The sequence below is a fragment of the Sinocyclocheilus anshuiensis genome, unplaced genomic scaffold (assembly GCF_001515605.1).
Source record: "Sinocyclocheilus anshuiensis isolate Anshui unplaced genomic scaffold, SAMN03320099.WGS_v1.1 scaffold352, whole genome shotgun sequence".
Lineage (NCBI taxonomy): Eukaryota > Metazoa > Chordata > Actinopteri > Cypriniformes > Cyprinidae > Sinocyclocheilus > Sinocyclocheilus anshuiensis.
The window spans coordinates 815,376-834,434 of NW_015557093.1; the positions used below are offsets into that span (position 1 = coordinate 815,376).

Genomic DNA, 19,059 nt, shown 5'->3' on the forward strand with positions numbered 1-19,059 from the left:
TACAATCCTGCCACATTCAAAAAGCTTATTTTTTTGTAAATAAAAAGCCTGACAATGTCACTGCTTAATACCTATAAGTATTGTGATTTATGTTTTACTTTGGCAATCTTTATAGGACAACTAAACTATCAATTTAACCAAAATTTTACCTTCAACTACAGACGTTGCATCCATCGATTCCGCCATGTTTCTCATTGACACGCCCCCAACTCGGAAACTCGAGCTTAAAGAAAATTTTGAGTTTCCCACTCGTAATAAGGACTTTGTGGTGGCGTTCATGTGCGTTCAACTCGTAAATACGATCTATCCGACATGACTTGAACGCACCATGAGAACATTTCCATTGACATTATTGATAGATAGAGGTAAAAGTATTTTATTTTATGAGCAAAGATGGTTAAAAAAAAAACGTGTTGGAAATATGTTGACAACAAAACAGTTTGTTTTAATGAAAAGTGTTTACTCGAACAACAGCGTTTTAATAAAACATCTTCTGAAATGTGTAAATTAAGTTTTTATTGCTTAATGTAAATTATATTTACATTATAAATGACTTTAGAGAGCTAAATCACGTCTAAAACGAACATAAATGAGACGCATGAAATTACACTAAACATGCTTATTAAAAACTTAACAAAAACAAAAAAGCTTGCATCAGTATGTGCAGATTACGCCGCTCTGGGATGCCAGGGACGACGTGATGTCGTATTTACGTCCGGACGTAAAGGAATCTCTGAATCGGTTTTTGAACCGGTTCTTTGAAACGAACTGTTCGAATGAACCGTTTCGCGGAAATGAGTCGGATTTCCCATCACTACGCTTGCTTGGTCTCGCGCTACACGGGCGGAGCAGCACTAGCTCGCTCGCCACCTATGCAAAGATATAAATAAATAAATATATTGCCTTCAAATCAGTCTAATAGCTTCAAGCAGTGCAGTACATTTCATCTGAATGTCTTATACGAAACTGATTGTATATGTATAGCTGTTTAAAGAAAGCTAAACGAAAGTATGTGAAGCACAAAGCTAACTGTTATGTTGCTGTCGTCTACTGCTGTGGCTACTAAATTATTCCTGTAGAGATTAGGCTAACGCGGTGCTACTAACCCAGCCATGGAGTCACACTTTATGTTCTGACATAATTACCATGTGTTTTTGCATTAAATTACTATGGAGGCATATTTACTACGTGCCAAAGAGTTGCGTTATTGCCATACGGTTCAGTTCTGGTAGCCTTTCATGGTTACCAACCTGCTAATATGATTAATACTTTCAACACTCTAATTTAACGTTATGATTTTGCACAGATTGGATCGTGTACAATGGAGTCTGGCTGTTTTTTTTGTTTTTTTTTGTTGGGTTACAGTAGTCTTGCTGAACCTTTTCTTTTTTCTATAATAATTGTAATGTTGGAACAGCTCTATGTATAAAACCTATATTTGTGTTGTGATTTATGTCTGTTTTGCAATATAACAGCTCATCTGTAAAGAATCATGCTTTAATTATTGAGTTCTTGTTATAAAAAGCTTGTCCCGCTGACCAGTCAGTCATTGACTTGACAGACAGCGTTTTTGTGTAGAGGTTTTATATACACTTGTTTCAGACAGACTTCCAAAGCACCATAACATTATCTCTAATGATCTAGAACAAATTAAAATGAGCTTTAGACATAAGCAAGCAAATATTTATTTTGTCTGCAGTTCTTATTTCCTTGTAGAAAATGAAACGTAATATGAACAAAAATGTAATTCATGAACTCATTTAACTTAATTTTACTCCACTGGATGCCTTTTTTAATGTTTCTACCAACCACTGAACCGCTTATATCTGCGGTTCCTACAGTCTTAAAGGGATAGTTCACCCAAAAATGAAAATTCTGTCATTAATTACTCACCCTCATGTCGTTTCAAACCCGTAAGACCTTCGTTCATCTTCGGAACACAACTGAAGATATTTTTGATGGAATCTGAGAGCTGTCTGACCCTGCATAGACAGCAATACAACTGAAATGTTCCCAAGTCCAGAAACGTAGCAAGGAGATCTGTAAAATAATCCATGTGACATCAGGGGTTCAACCGTAATTTTACAAAGCTACGAGAATAATTTTTGTGCGCAAACGAAAAAAGTAAATATTGACTCATTATATGTTTTTGCCAATAAAAGCCTTTAAAACTTATGATGTGCTTATCATTGTTTTTCAGTATACCATAGAAACATGTGGAAAAATAATCTACAAATACTGAAGCACCAAACTTTGCAAAACACAAAATTTATGTCACTGCCAAAACTTTTGGCCATGACTTTAGCTAGCTAAACTAGTCAGTCTGTTTTTTTTTTTAAACTCATTTTCTCTCATCCCACAGTCCATGCACACCTGCTGCTTGCTGTGCCATCGGGAGTTTAAAGACTGGGGGGCAGGCCAGGTGAACGGGCTCCCCAGTCATGGGTCCAAACTGGCAGAGGCTGTACCTGCGCTCTCCCAGGCCCTGCTGAGGGAGGTTCCAGGCCGCAAGCTGGCAGACGCCGTGCCTTCGCTCTCCCAGTCGCTGTTGGGTGAGGTGCCGCTGTGGATCTGCCAGAGCTGCAGGAAGAGTGTGGAAGACGAGGAGAGGAGAACGATTCTGGAGCAAACTGCGCAGGTAATTGAGATTAGCTCTGGGTAATTCATAGAAATTCACATTTTATGGACTAGTGTTTATAGACACAGTCAAAATGCATGATCTTTAATTATGAGTTTAGAATATGGTGAATGTTGTGTTGAATTTTGTGAAAAGAAATAAGTTGTACTTCGTAATCTATAAGCTGTAGCATTTGGATTTCATTGCATTTAATACAAAATATGAAACAGAGTGGTAAACGAATCATGCTAAAACTTTTCTGAAAACTGACTTCGCTTTTCTAAACCATTCTTGGTCATTTGTGACTTTTAATCAACCAATATCACAGTTCGTACTGGTGTTCAAAAACCATACATTGTAAAAAAAAAATTCAAAGTTGTATATAAAACAAAAATATTGGAGTGCGTATTACAAGAAAATACATTTGTTTTTCTTAAAAATGTCACATTTAATTCAGTGTATTGCTTCACATTTTTTTGTAATTGTGAAATTGACTAAATTTACTACTTTTCAAAGTTGTATATAAAACAAAAATATTGGAGTGCGTATTACAAGAAAATACATTTAAGTTTTTCTTAAAAATGTCACATTTAATTCAGTGTATTGCTTCACATTTTTTTGTAATTGTGAAATTGACTAAATTTACTACTTGTAATTGTGAAAATTGTTTCTACACCATTTTTTAAGGGTTAAAAAATCTTAAGATATGCAATTGTTTGCATTTGCAATTTGCACATGCAATTATTTCCAAATACATAATTTTATACCTAGCATTCTTTTTTTGTAAATCATTTTCTTATGCTGTCTTCCTTGAAATTAAATAGATTTTAATAAAATTACATGTGTAAAAAAAAAATTAAAATTTTTTTATTATTGAACATACCAAAAAATATATATGTTTTTTTTAGTTAATTAAGCATTTTAATATTATCTAATGCAATGACGTTCATATATTAAGTCCATTCAAGTCATTTTTAGTTGTAAGTTGTATGTTGGTACTGTATCAAGTGATCCATTTTTTGGGCTTATTTTTATTGGAAGATTGCACTAGCTGACTGAACAATGTTCATTCAGGTTTGCTGATGTTAAGTTTGCTTCCATTCTTTTATTGGATGAAGAACACCATGCCACAATTGTGACCAAAACTGTCCTCTTCTTTAGAACAAAAAGCTTAGTATGTCATTGAAGTCAATTTGAAATTAAATAGATTTTAATAAAATTACATGTGTAAAAAAAATAAAATAAATAAAATAATTATTGAACATACCAAAAAATATATATGTTTTTTTTAGTTAATTAAGCATTTTAATATTATCTAATGCAATGACGTTCATATATTAAGTCCATTCAAGTCATTTTTAGTTGTAAGTTGTATGTTGGTACTGTATCAAGTGATCCATTTTTTGGGCTTATTTTTATTGGAAGATTGCACTAGCTGACTGAACAATGTTCATTCAGGTTTGCTGATGTTAAGTTTGCTTCCATTCTTTTATTGGATGAAGAACACCATGCCACAATTGTGACCAAAACTGTCCTCTTCTTTAGAACAAAAAGCTTAGTATGTCATTGAAGTCAATCCTGTGTACACAACACACAAAAAAGACCAAAAAAAAAAAATCTGATAGCACAATTTTCCATGCACCCTGTAGATCCCTAACTGTTTCTGTAGACATGCATTTTGAGGTGTTTTCTGTCATTTGTCTAAAAGATGAATGTGTTGTTATCCAGGTGCCGCTGTCCCACTCGTCCTCGTGTAAGTCTCAGAGCTGTGGGAACGGTTATCCAGAGCATAGCTCAGTGGATTGGGACCCCAGCTCCTTCCTCTCCGCACGCAAACTGTCTGGCCTGTGGAATTCAGCTCATTCTAACGGAGGGTCTCAATGCAACCACAGCACACCTACGCTTTCACAGAGTACGTCTCTTATTTCATTAGGCCTACACGGTGCTCTGGAACACTTGATTCTGGTTGTTCAGTTGCAGCATGATATGCAGCCTGATATTTTTGTATGATGACCACTGAATTGACCATCTCAGGCATTCGATTTCCTACATAAGTGCTAGTTTCAGCTTTCACATCACTCCATAATTTCTTCTTTCTTCTCGGATTATGAACTCGAATCAATATGTCATGCTCATTTATTTATTTATTTGGTTTTTAGCTGTGTAATAAGTGGGATAATGTACAGTATTGTGGCAAAATAAAACCCTGCAGGGTTGATATAAGACCTGATCAAACTTTTCTTGTATTCTGCCGAGTGGTTTTCTTTAACAGATGTACAAATACTAGTACAATTACTGTTATTTCTTGTCCTGATAGGCGGAACGTTGGGACCAGCTTGCCATGAGAAGAGATCCTCTCATGACGCTCCCGGGAAGGCTGCTAAAACATTCGGGACTAAAGTCTGTCCCTACAGTCATCCCGCATCCCAGAATTCCAATGCGGCTTCTCCTGGGACACTGTCTGCCTCCACTGATCTATGTAAGACCAACCCCAAGCACTTCAAGACAATGTGTCGACGACCAACTCCTCCAGGTAAGAACACAATTCAGGCCGCGATATGAAATATGGGTAACACTTTATGTTAGGTTTTAATTTTTAATTAATGCATTAGATGCATTATGAACTAATAATGAACAACAGTTTTTTTGCAGCATTTATTAATCTAGGTTAATATTCATTTATAAATATACTATTTTTAATTCACGTGCATTTATATCACATTTACTCATTTTTATTTATACAACTTAAAGGGGTCCTATTATGCTTTTTGATTTTTTCAACTTTAGTTAGTCTGTAATGTTGCTGTTTGAGCATAAAAAAGATCTGCAAAGTTGCAAAGCTCAAAGTCCACTTCAAAAGGAGATATTTTATTTAACAGAAATCACTTTTCAAAAACTACAACAAATGACTCGTTTGGACTACATCGCATATGTTCCGGGATTTGTTTTATCACAAAGATCGAAGAATGGGACGAGACCTGGTTGAGCTGCACTAGAGAAGGCAACGAGTGTTATCACTATGTCGGAGACACAGGGTCCCTTTTCACTGTTGCACTGTGCTGAGGGCACAGCTGTATGTGTTACTAAGTGTGAAAGAAACTGAAGCTGTAGAACTTCATATAGAATATTCATTCTGACAAACCTAGCGACTTTTTTGGATAAACCTTAGCTATGGTTCAGTTGGAAGATTTCGCCAGTGCTGTCCCGCGAACATGAGGTCTTACTTTCCCGGAGAAGTGGCACCTCTCTCGGCGTCTGTTCTGTGCAGTGAGTGGCAGAGAAGCAGCGCTTTCAGTTGGCCGCACCGCAGCAGACTCGTCAATAAATGAGTACAAAACAGCGTTTCCTAGCACCTGTCGCTTACTGATTGTTTGGAATTACAAATACCCCCTACTTCGTCTGTTAATATCACATGTACTTTTTTGTTTGTTGTTTTTTTTAGTTTGTTACTCAGACTCAGGCAGTGCGCTGCATGAGACAAAAAAGTAATTAACCAAAACAACCGCATAGCCGCTCTTTAGTGTAGATGCTAGTGGTTAAACGGATCGTAGTTGATCCGTGATCCGTACGGACCAAGCCCCACGGTTCGGCATGCATGTGATCTGTGGATTAATTGCAAAATGTAACCATAATAGAGTATAAGTTTATCATTTGTTCGTATTTACACAAGCAAGCGAATTTTAAACAATTCCAGAGAGAAAAGGCGAAAGGGAACTCGATTCGTTACTCGCGCACTGTTCTCTCAACCGCACACACATGAAGTGCGCATACGCGTTTCAGACGGCGCGCGAACACCGAGCTGAATCCTCTTCTGAATCCTCTGAACAGACACATACACATAAAATTATGACAAAATACCCATCTCGACAATCATTCAGGTAAACGCAGTCAGTTATGTCTCAAGTGAATGAAAACAGCTGAGAAAGAAATCGGATGTGATGTGTATCATTATATCGGATCCGTGCATCAGGTCTTAAAAAGACAGCAGCCTATAAATACTGCTGCTGTCATTAATGATCATCAAACAACAAAACAGCTGTGATAAAAATCTATATTTAATTTATACAGTGAACACTATGCAGTGTTATTTTCCCTAATTATTACATTTCTGTATTTGAATACTACCAACCTTATTTTATTTGTAACATATTCTTTTGTATTTATCTATGCTTGTAATTTGTGTATTTGTTCTTATTTCAACACACACTGGCCCAGCTAACCAATCACAGCACACACTGGCCCAGCTAACCAATCACAGCACATTTCGTATTTCAGAAGGCAGGCCTTCATTTGATACAGGAACTATTCGAGCCGTTCATGCCAGACTGGGGAAAGAGGTGTTGTAATAATGTAAAATATTTGAAAAATAATGTGTTTTTCGAACAACCTAGTATGAGAGCCTGTTCTAGTACACCCCCAAAACAAAATCAAGACTTTGTAAAAGAGCATAATAGGACCCCTTTAAAATGTGAAAATGTATTGGTATGTACTATCGTTCAAAAGTTTGGGGTTGGTACGAGTTTTTAAAAGATTTATCTTATGCTCACCAAGGCTGCATTTATTTGCAGCCTTGTGTTTGCAGCCAAAATTTAGTGTTTTTTTTTTTTAATGTAAGGTTCATTGTTGGTTCATGATACCTTATGCATTATCTAATGTAATTTACCACTTTGTTTAGACATATTTACATATGATATCAGAAGTTGCTTTTAATCGCAATGCTTCTATTGACGTTGTGTTTAGGTATAGAAGATAATCGATTAAGGGGTTGAAGTCCTTGCTCTAATTTTAGCGCAGTGTCGCAGTAGAAAGACTAAAGGAGATGGTGTGGGAGAATATGTATGTATACTATACCTGTCAACACTCCCGTTTTTCCTGGGAGTCTCCCGTATTTCACACCCATCTCCCACACCCCTCCCGTTTTGTTATTTCTCCCGCAAAACTCCCGTAATTTGTGTGGCCCAAACCTCGTTATATGAATGATCACATGAATATATTACCCCAAGGTTGTCCAGTTGCCAGATCTTGTATGAAACGCATCCTACTCACAATCCATACATCATACAAATTTCAACCCATTTGTGACCTCAACCTGGCAACCAGTTGCAAAATCCAGTTGCGCTGTTGATATCTGCGCAGGTAGCAGACATGGGAATCAAGCGAAATGGTAGGAGAAGACTCTGGTGGTGTCTTATAATATAAAAAAATATATATACACACGTAAATTTAACTAAAAAAGTCTATGCATAACCTGGTGTTTTATTCGTATCTGAAATTAGGAGATGTGAACATTATGGAGCGCTAAACACTCTCATGCAGTGTATGTTTCATTCAAACTCGGTTTATGTGTGTTTTTCAAGTCATTTCCAGGTAATAAATAAAGTATCTGAGTGATGCAGTGCTAATTGATATAGCATTTATTACAGTAGCCTATAGAAACTAAACAATATATTTTCTGCCTTATTCTGTGATAAAAAAATGTAAAAAAGTGTAGTATATAAACAAATCAAAAAAATTGACCATTAGGAAAATATAGGAAAAAATATTACAGAATACAAATCGTTTTCATCAGTGTATTTAATTTTGTAGCCAATTAAAAGAGATAAGAAAAAATGCCCTAACCATACACAATGTGACAAGTAAGTGTCAGACTACATTAAAAAGGAAATTTTGCTGTAACACATACCATTTTGATGTATAATAAACTATCATGTAAGGTGAGATTATGAACCAATGAAGTTTCAGTGGGCAGTACCACCGGTCGCAGCAAATATAGAAACCAAGCGACCGATAAAATGTCCCGTTGCTTGTTGCTGTCACTCAAATTAACATGAAAGAGATATGATTTACCACTTGTGTCTGGCCAGCATACAGTATGTGCAAACTTTAAACTAAATAGACATCGCTTTACTACTAAATAACCAGTGTTGGGGAGTAACTAGTTACATGTAACGGAATTACGTAATTTAATTACAAAATAAAAGTCATTGTAATCAGTTATAGTTACTAAGAAAAAATGTGTAATTAAATTACAGTTACTTACAAAAATGTTAAGGATTACAAAGGGGGTTACATCTGATTTTTTTCCACACACACTCCCACATACAGATTTAATTGAGTTCTTTCATAAGTTGCAGTGACTGCTCTAAAATATGAAACACCAATGTTTCAGAAGTTTATAACATGCTTATCCGATAGGGTTTATGTATATGCTTTATTTTCCTATTACATTTCCAAAGTAACCTTCCCAACACTGTAAATAACTAAGCATGCATAATATAACTAAATAACTAAAACATGCAATTTTTTTTACAGGTGAGGCGTTCCACCCAAATGACCACCACCAAGCTGCAGACCTGTCAGTGCCGCCCAACAGTCCAACAGGTCTCTCATCCCAGCATTCCTCGCTGCTGCCTCCCAAGCAAAACTCCAGTCAGCATGTTCACGTCAACTCCGCTAGTTCGGGACTGCCTTCGCACGCTCCCTTCTCCCCGCTGGTACCAAACATTCACGTTCCTGCAGCCAAGCACTCAAGTGGGGCGGACAGTCCGGTAGCCCTACACAAGCCCAGCGCCTGCAAGAACTCCCACATTCCCGCTGTCAACACACAACACGGCAAACTCAGCAACTCGCTCATAGGATGCAGTCACCCGTGCAACGGGCACAGTAACGGCAGCTCTGTAGCCTCCTCCAATGCTGGCCATCTAACGTCTGGGGCATGCAGGTGAGCATCGGTGGATGTACACTGAGCATCGGTTGTTTTTATTGCTTAATATTTCTGTGTGGTAAGTTGTGGTGTTTCGTATGAGCAGGGACCAGGCGTGTACAGGGAACAAGTTGCCCAACGGGTTATTGTGTCACGCTCCACCCTGTGAGCTTGATGAAGGAGATGATGAAGACAGCAGCTCGGAGCGCAGCTCTTGTGCTTCCTCCTCCACCAATCAGAAGGACGGAAAATACTGTGACTGTTGTTACTGCGAGTTCTTTGGCCACAATGCGGTACTTTTTTTGTTTTGTTTTTTAAAGGGTTTTTGTGGGTCTTAAAAAGGTCTTAGTTCGCCATTCCACAAATGAAAGACTTAAAAGGTCTTAAATCTGAGCAGAAAGTCTTGCAAAGTCATGGCATTAAATGTTGCATGCTCTGCTAAACATGAATATCTTCGTCAGTGTTTTTGTCTTGTTTTCCACCAATACAAATATCTCAGCATCCTCAAATCAAGATATTTACTTGAGATACTAAATGAAGATGTGTAGTCTTGTTTTTTGAAAAATTGAACAAAATTAGGTGAGTTTATGCTCAAAACAACAATAAATATCTGTCAATAAGATATGTTCTTGTTTTAAAAAAACTCGCTTCTTTTTAATGAATTTCCCAGCAAACCAGACTTCTAATCTTATGTAATTTTGTTTCTGATGTATCTTGATTTTTAGATTCTTTATACATTTGTATTAGAAAACAATATACATGCTGAATAAAATTTGCAGAGTAAAAATAAATAAATCATTATTGGTTGGAAGCAGAGGTATTCAAACCTTAAGCTATTTTTGTGAAATGAATGAAAAAGTAATGGAGATTGTATTTTAAAACTTTGAAATGTTGCTAATACAACTAATTTTGTGCTCCCTAGACATTTACATTTTGAAAACATATTGGTGTATTGTGTTCCCTGCAATTTATTTCTTAAATTTGCTTTACTTGGTCTTAAAAAGACCTTAAATTCTTACTATTCTTTCTATTTAAACCTGCAGAAACCCTGTCCTAATGCTCCATCTTTAATGTTTAATCATTGTACTAACACATTATGTTTGTTCTCTGTCTACCATAACTAAAATGATTTGTTTTCCTCTGTACAGCCTCCGGCCGCCCCCACCAGTCGGAACTATGCTGAGATCAGGGAGAAGCTTCGGTCCAGGCTGACCCGCCGTAAAGAGGAACTTCCTCAGAGGCAGGATCTAGACCCGGCAGCACCGAGTGCCATAGACCATCGAGACGTGGATGAACTATTAGACTTCATCAACAGCACAGAGCCCAAGCCTGTCAACAGCGCCAAGGCTGCAAAACGGGCACGGCACAAACAGAAGAAAAAGGCACAGTGTTTGTTTTCCAATTCAGTTTTATGTATAAATATCCGGAAAAGAGATAATTACAGCTACCATTATTTCTGGTTCAGTTGGTACATTGGAAGTGAAAGATCCTGAATTCTGGGAAAATAAGAAAACTGAAAAAAATAAAATAAGCACCAAATCAGCATATTGGAATGATTTCTAAAGGATCAGGTGACAATGAAGACTAGAGTAATGGCAGCTGAAAGTTCAGCTTTATCATCATTAATTACAGAAATATATTAAAATATGTTTTTTTGTAATATTGTAGTAATATTTATAGCCTGGGTTAGCGTAAGAGACTAAAAAAAAAAGAATAGTGTGCTTAAAATATTATTTTGAATTTATTTTACTGTTGTAAGGATTTCTACCAGGCTTCTGTTTAGATATTTTTGCTTTTTGAACCTCTGCCGCCTTTGATTTCCAGAAATAGTTTATTTTGAAGCCAACTTGCCTTTTGCGTTCTTTATGCAAATGCTGCTTTTACTCTTTCAACTTAAAAAAAAAAAAAAACATGATTGTGACTGATTTCTCAACAATCTTGATCAGGAGAAGGAGAGGGCTCTTCAGGGCAGTGTTGAGGCAGCCAGCAGCGAACCCCGCTCGGCATCTCCCCCCGACCCCGTAGAAGATTCGACTCCGGACGGGGAAGCGAACAGACTGTTGGAGTGGCCTCAGCTGGAGCTGGAGCGAGTTAACAGTTTCCTGACCAGCCGTCTGGAGGAGATCAAAAACACCATAAAAGACTCCATCCGTGCCTCCTTCAGCATGTACGACCTCAACCTGGACGTCAACGACTTCCCGAAAAAGGCGGCGACACTGGAAGGAAACCATCTGCTGTCTCACCTCAATGGATCTTCTGATTTGCAGCAGATAGACTTGGATCTGGCGCCTCTCTCACTGAGGAACTTCAAGAGAGACCTGGATATAGTAAACGGTTGGGAGGACACCACCACTGCAGCCAAAGACATCCAGAGGCTCCACTCCACGCCAAGTCTTTCCAAGCTCATCCGTGTGCAGTCACCAGAACGAAGCCCAGCCACGGGTTCAGAGTCCATCCAGCCTGGCACCGCATCTGTGGCCAAGCCCAACGATGCGGCCCTTGAAACCAAGCCCACAACTGGAGCCGGATCCAAGACAAAAAAGGGTAAGAAACAGCAGAATCAGAGGCACCAGGAGCAGGCGACTCAGGAGCAGGTGACCAGTATAAAAATGGCAAAAACTGAGACGCACAAAGCGCAGGAAACCAGGGCAGCTGATTCAGATAAAAGCACCAAAGGTGGATCCAAACAGAACCACCAGACTCAGCAGCAGGTAGACTCACAGAAAACAGGAAATAAGAGAGCAGAAGAGGTCAAAGCTTGCAAGCAGTCATCCAATGGAGCCTCAAACGGTCACCATAATACAGGGTCTAACACGCAGAGGGGGAAGAACAACCTCTCAGAGGCACGGGGAAACAGGTCGGAGCATGACGTAGACACTAAAACCAACTCCAACACTTCCAGTTCACAGCAGCAAGCACAGCAACCGAAGGGAAAGACTAAAAATAAGAACAAAAACAAGACGGAAAAATCGAATAACGCAATCGGTAAGTGACCTTTGGGCAATATCAAGTTGGTCTGATCTTGTAGGTCTGTTGCATCAGACCAATTTACAGCTCTTCATCACTTTTTTCCCCCTTTCTCCCTGATAGATGATGTGTTCCTTCCCAAAGACGTCGACCCTAAGGAAATGGACGAGATTGATCGTGAGGTTGAATATTTCAAGAGGTAAAGTCCAAAACAAACCGCTCTGTTAATTAGTGGCATTTGACAAACATTACTATCATAATTATTATTATTGTTACAATAGAGTTACTTTTTTAATAAATATCAGTATTGTTTTAATAAGTATACGATTTTGTTCTAGTGAGATTTCACTAGCTGCGTTACCATTACAGATTTGCGCAAAACTTCTGCAATATTTTATAAATGTCGATTAAAAAAAAACTATTGCGAAATGACGGCATTTCCATTAACCAGTGTTATGTGACTAAAATTTAACTTTTTTTTTTCTTCTCCTGATAAGACACGGCGACGGATATTGGTAGGCCCCTTATACTTGAGAGAGGCCATGTATGAGGTGTTTCTTGGAGGTTATAGTACATTAAAGAATGATCATGTGACTTTTACGTACACCAGGAGACCTGTAAATGCGAAAAAACGGTTTCTATTGCAGTTATGCTAAATATTCCTTTTTTGAATTGCCTGAAAAACCACCTCATGAGAGTGTAAACTTTTTTGCAATATATGGGACTTCTTGCGAATTTGATTTGTTTCCATTGGGTGTATTTTCAATTCGCAATTTCGATTTGCGCAATTTGAAGGGCAATGGAAGCGCAGCTACTGTCAGTGGGGCTTACCAAGTGCAGATATAGAAACCAAGTGATGAAGATACAGAAGATACAACCTCGTGGCGCTCATCGCTAGAAGAATATCTTAGATTTACATGGAAGAGATATTAATTGTCTTTTATCACATTACAGGTCATTCTTGGAACAAGAATGTCGTAGAAATGTAAAAAATCAAATTCGTTGCTTAAGCTTTTTTTTTTTTTAATCTCTCAATTTTTTTTAGGTTTTGCCTTGACTCTGCTAAACAAACCCGACAGAAGGTGGCTGTGAACTGGTCCAACTTCAGCCTCAAAAAGATGCCCTCAAATGCAGCTCAGTAACAGATGGGTGATGGTAAACAGACCCCCTCCCCTCCCCTCCCAGCAAGACTGTACTTAAAACCAGTTTGGCCTTTGGTTACTGTACTTAACACCTGATGGGCCTAAGGTTTCTCCCTCTCACAGCCCTCTCTGCCTCTATGCCACGGGACCTTGATTTGACCACCAGTCATCAAACACGTTTTCATTTGACCTGTTGTTCACGGGGGATCACACTGCATCCTGAACTCAGTCCGAGAACTTGCATCCTGTTATCGCTAAAACGCGTTCGGGTACTGATCCAGTGCATCTACATGCTTTATATGTCGTATGTACACAGTTGTTTTACAATAAAAATGTTTTAAATTCACAACAATGGTGCGGTTTGGCCCGTCACGCTTTTTTCAGCTGTTCATGTGTTTTAAAAGGTACTTCTACGGTTGCACCATCATGCATTTTTGCAGACGCCACTCACCCTGCAAATATACTGTAGTCTTAGAATAGATACGAAAAATGTGGGTTTTTTGATAATACAAAATTCGAATTGCTGTATCATGTCTGACTGTCATAATGGAGGTAAAAAGGCAGCAAAGACGGTTGTGTTCACTGATGTGTTTTAGTTTGTAGAACTGTCCATGCGAGATACAAAGATCTGGATACATTATACTACACCCGTGTCATTTCACAGTTGACTTTGTGAGGCCAAGTGCAGCTGTGACCGTTTATATGCACAAAAATGAACCGTGCACATGGACTTTGTTGTCTTTTAGAACAATGAGAACACCCGTACCTATGCTTACAATGTATGATGTGTGAAACTGTTTTGTCTTATTACTTCGGACATTTTCGAGAAAAGAAAAAAGGAATCAACACTAAAAAGAAACTGATTTTAAAGACCTGTATCTGTCGACTGTGTCACTTTTATACATGAAATCTAAGGTTGAGCAAATGAGCTGTTTCCTTTGCATGATGCGTAAAAACTGACAAGTATAGGCAACTACAAATCTCTCCCTTGTCCTTCAACTCTGTATGGAATGCTGTTCCAAACTGACTGTTGGCAAAATGTCCTGACCGAAATCTTATGGTAGTGTCCCTGCTGATCCTCCCATGTGGTGGTCTGGATATAGTTCTGTGCTGTGACCACGTTCTCAATGCTGTTGTTGTGAGTTTCAGTTTGTAGTTGGTTCTGCAGCAGTGCACCCTGTTTTGGCTGCATGATGGTATCAGACCTGAATTTATACATCCCAGACACTTGCAGCAGTTCTGCTGGTGTAGTTTCAGTCCACTGGTGCGTAACAAGTTCAGACCTGTTTTAATTTGTTACATTTGCAATGGCATCTTATGATTTAAAGGGGCTTTAAGATCCCCTTCAGTGGTACGCCGCTTGTAACATCTGGTGGCCTTTTCCATAGCTTTGTATGTCTGCGTCATACTGTTTTTTTACTCATTTATCCCTGAAGCTGAGCCCCTTCTGGTAAAAATCCCAAATACAGATATGAATTTAAATTAGGGTCTCTGGGTTTATGATAAACTAAATCTCCTTTGAAGGGTTGAGATCTCTTTGAGAAATCTGTTTTGAGTTTTTGTTTTCATATTTTTCCGACATCTTTGACTCTATCCAGGTGATATTAAACTAGAAGACATTATCTTAAACATTTGGAATGTAGATTTATACTATACCATTAATGGCCAAGTGTATGCTGGCTTTCTGTTTTATTTTGTTGTTTTTTATTATTATAATTATTATTATTATTATTCACCTTTGATACTGTGAAAATCTTTCATGCAGAAAGATTCAAACCTGACAGTTTTGAGAAAAGAAACGCGTGTTTGCTTTCTAAATTTATATTTTGGTACCATGCAAATGTGGTAATATAAGAAACCACAGTTTTTTTTAATCTGTCATTATTTACTTACCTTCGTGAGTGAATACTTACCCTCGTAAAACCGTGTGACTTGAGGAGATGTTACAATTTCTTAGAGAATGATTGGCTGCTTTGGTCACTATTCACTTTCATTTCTTTTTTTTCTCTCAATGCAAATGAATAGTGACTGAGGCACATTGATACTATTTAGCACATTCTTTCTTGCATCTCCTAGTTTGTCTCCCAGAAAGTCATACAGGTTTGCAACAACATTATGGTGAAAAATGTCCATTTTTAGGTGAACGGGTTTTTTTTCCGAAATACATTGGTTAGTCCCTTTTGGGCCACCGTAGTGTACGTAAGCTGTACGTCACGCTTCCGTTGATCATTAGCAGCGTAACATGGTAGCTAGTGTATAAACAGTGCTTGTTTGGGTGTAGTGTAACATTTACCTGACATTATTGTACTAAATATCGCAACTTCCGGTTCACGCGGACTTTAAATCTTGTAACATCGAGCATCATGGAAACGGAAAACCGATCCAAAAAGGTGAGTTTTACTAATATGTATAATAAACGCACCTTGATAAGTAAATAGATTCGAGCAACAGATTTAACCCCATTCACTGTATAAAACGTGCGATTAATTATATCGTAAATATTTTTCTCTACAGGTTATCTGATGTATAATGACGTTTTAGCATTTTATATAGCGAATTAAAATGTGGCGAAAATAAATTGCCTTTGTGTGTAATTAATATAAAACTGTAAGAAGAGAATATGTGGTTCTGAACTGCTGTATAACTTCATGTGATGCTGTATGACATGTATGCAGTTTGTATTCTATGTAACACTTTGTGGCTTTTATGTAATTGTCAGAGAAACTATTCAGAGAAGTCTGGATCAGAAGGCTCAGAAGATGATGACTATGTGCCGTATGTTCCTGTTAAGATCAGAAAACAGCAGATGGTAAGCAACAACGATATTTAATGCTTTTGCTGTTATATGTCCCAGCATCCTAATTGCCTGTGTTTATTTGATGTGACTCTAAGCTCCAGAAGGTGAAAAATTTTCGTGGGAAAGGGCTCACAGTGGAGGAACAGAAAGATAGTGGTGGAGAGCAAAAAGATGAGGATGAGGGTCTGGGTCCCCGATCCAATGTCAGTCTGCTGGACCAGCACCAACACCTCAAGGAGAAAGCTGAAGGTCTTTACACCCTCCCCTGTGCTTCATTGCTTATTTACTGTCTAATGCAGTGGGTCTCAATCAGGCACGGCGCCAGAGTTATTTCTCTACCGGTGCTAAGGGGGGGCTAGACCAATATGTGGGGGTGCTAAGAAAATAAATGATATTGATGAAGTCAGAGTTACTTCATAAAGAAATTGTCGTTTTTTTTTTTTAAATAAAAGCAGCTATGGTACACACCATATTCAACAGAAGTGTAGTTTTAATTTATATTTTGCCAACGAATAGGCAAATTCATCAAAATAGATATAATCTTAATACAAGTGACCATAAGACAACGACAAAAACTTTTTACATACAAAGGAAAGACTTCAGAACTGGACAGCACCCATGCGTTTAGCATTAACAACACAATACATATGCATAATTAGAAGTGTGCATACTTAAATAAAACGTTAAAACGAACACCACATCACAACCTTAGTGACTATGTAATGGATTGCATATAGCCTACAGAATGACGATACGTCTGTGGCCGTGGTTTAGCGCAAATGAGGGCTAAACCGGGGCTATTCAAAATTCTGACGGGGCTATAGCCCCCCCCAGCCCCGGTGTAGCGCCATCACTGGTCTCAATAAGAGTGTCAATATAGGAAAATTAAGCAACCACAATTCATTTTATGATTCTAGAAGTTTCAATAAACTTAAACAACAACAACAACAAAAAATAGTTTTTGCGGGGAGAAAGAAATATGATTTCAATTCACATCTTGATTGAATTTTTTAGCATTCAATTAATAATTTTAATAAGTAATTAAGTCATGTTGCAGCCACCTTGTACGTTTGTTAAGTCCACTTGGTTGAGAACCACTCGACAAATAGAATTTGGACAGTAATGATTGTCTCTTGAGTCATTTCAATCTTTCTGTTGGGATATTCAGTTTTTAATATTTGTAAATTGAGTATTTTTAGTAAGTTCTCTTTAGAAATGTTTATCACATTATTAAAATGTTTTAGTTTGTCCAACCTATGTGTGAAAATCAAGGAGTCAAAATGAAATTCAAGCATAGAAGTACATAAAGATCTAGTATTTTTTTAGAAATTAACAACCAAGTATTTTTTGATGTACGTGATTAAAGTATTAAAGATTCTAAGCTACTAATCAAATAAGAAAAATTCTACTAATAGTTTTTTGTTGTTTTGTTTTGTAAATACAAAGATAATTCTTAAGTAGTTTCAGTATGGTTTTTTTTTTTTTGTTCATTTGTTATTTATTCTCAAATCTTGTATTAATAATTGCAGCTCGAAAGGAGTCTGCCAAGGAGAAACAGTTGAAAGAGGAAGAAAAGATTCTGGAGAGCGTGGCTGAAGGCAGAGGTAAGCGAAAACAGAATGATTTACCAGATTAATTAATTTATTGGTTAGAAGTATTTATCATCATAAAAATGCATCTTTTAATATCTTTATCAGCTCTAATGTCTGTGAAGGAAATGGCCAAAGGTATCACATATGAAGACCCAATAAAAACAAGGTGAGCGGCCTCATCATCTGTCCTTCTGTAAGCCCACTCTGTCTCTGGCACATCCTGTGTCATCTGCCTGAAAAATGAGAAGCCGATTACCTATATGTAACAAAAATATTTCATCATACAAATCATAAGTCAAGAGGCAGACAGTACAGGCACCAGACAGCAGCAGTATGGTCATTTATTTATGCATGTCTTTCTCTCCATCTGTAGAGGGAGCTGGCGAGACAGACACATAGTATCATTGAACACTACTGTAAACTCCTAGAGGATGAAGGGGCTCCGCAGTTGCGCTGTGCTCTGTGTATTGGGGGCATGTCTGTCAAAGAACAGATGGAGGTGGTAAAAAAGTGAGTCACATTGTCATACTGGCTCTTTATTTGAATGCTGGTTGCTTTAGAAATCCCTTATAAACTTGCAAATGATTGTGTGATTGTAGCGGGGTGCACATGATGGTGGCCACTCCAGGCAGACTGATGGACCTGCTGAAACCAGATTAATTAATTTATTGGTTAGAAGTATTTATCATCATAAAAATGCATCTTTTAATATCTTTATCAGCTCTAATGTCTGTGAAGGAAATGGCCAAAGGTATCACATATGAAGACCCAATAAAAACAAGGTGAGCTGCCTTTAACTCTCCATTCATTTGTCAGATCATTTTTTTGCAAATAATGACAACAACAATTAACTTCTGATTTTCTCTTCAGCTGGAATGTGCCTCGTTACATTCTTGGCATGCCGGCAGCGCGGCACGAACGTGTACGGAAGAAGTACCATATTCTTGTTGAAGGTGAAGGCATTCCACCACCCATTAAGAGCTTCAGAGAGATGAAGTTTCCTCAGGGTAAGATCCATCTTACCTATTTTTACATGCAGCACCTCACTCGCAGCTTCACGCTAATGGCCCGCTCTCAACTTTAATGGTCTTTGCAGCCATCCTGAAAGGACTGAAGAAAAAAGGAATCGTTCGCCCGACACCCATTCAGATTCAGGGAATACCAACCATGTGAGTTGCATGTGGGCTTGAGGCAATATTTAGCCATTATCATGCACTATCAGGAGGTCATACATATATATA

The 19,059-nt window shown here is 37.9% G+C and overlaps 2 protein-coding genes and 1 long non-coding RNA gene across 4 annotated transcripts in view; all 3 read left to right on the forward strand.

Annotated features, from left to right (window-relative positions):
• LOC107677372 (protein FAM193B-like) overlaps positions 1-13,775 on the forward strand; it is a 14,733-nt gene extending 958 nt beyond the window's left edge. The window contains exons 2-10 of the mRNA XM_016472252.1: positions 2,363-2,638; positions 4,346-4,529; positions 4,935-5,150; positions 8,930-9,338; positions 9,427-9,613; positions 10,469-10,702; positions 11,267-12,305; positions 12,411-12,486; positions 13,333-13,775. Coding sequence (XP_016327738.1) covers positions 2,363-2,638; positions 4,346-4,529; positions 4,935-5,150; positions 8,930-9,338; positions 9,427-9,613; positions 10,469-10,702; positions 11,267-12,305; positions 12,411-12,486; positions 13,333-13,429 — 2,718 coding nt within the window. The 3' untranslated portion in view covers positions 13,430-13,775. The remainder of the gene's footprint in view (positions 1-2,362; positions 2,639-4,345; positions 4,530-4,934; positions 5,151-8,929; positions 9,339-9,426; positions 9,614-10,468; positions 10,703-11,266; positions 12,306-12,410; positions 12,487-13,332) is intronic.
• Positions 13,776-15,627: 1,852 nt separating this feature from the next.
• LOC107677354 (probable ATP-dependent RNA helicase DDX41) overlaps positions 15,628-19,059 on the forward strand; it is an 8,004-nt gene continuing 4,572 nt past the window's right edge. Inside the window, exons 1-7 of the mRNA XM_016472234.1 lie at positions 15,628-15,819; positions 16,149-16,238; positions 16,322-16,475; positions 17,756-17,830; positions 17,924-17,984; positions 18,689-18,825; positions 18,915-18,987. Of these exons, the coding sequence (XP_016327720.1) occupies positions 15,793-15,819; positions 16,149-16,238; positions 16,322-16,475; positions 17,756-17,830; positions 17,924-17,984; positions 18,689-18,825; positions 18,915-18,987 (617 nt within the window). The 5' untranslated portion in view covers positions 15,628-15,792. The remainder of the gene's footprint in view (positions 15,820-16,148; positions 16,239-16,321; positions 16,476-17,755; positions 17,831-17,923; positions 17,985-18,688; positions 18,826-18,914; positions 18,988-19,059) is intronic.
• Positions 17,990-18,472, forward strand: LOC107677375 (uncharacterized). 2 transcript variants are annotated; one of them, XR_001632831.1, is made up of 3 exons: positions 17,990-18,011; positions 18,192-18,328; positions 18,418-18,472. It is a non-coding gene; the product is annotated as an uncharacterized LOC107677375 (long non-coding RNA). The 2 variants fall into 2 exon arrangements; XR_001632832.1 differs by lacking the exon at positions 17,990-18,011 and adding an exon at positions 18,035-18,080.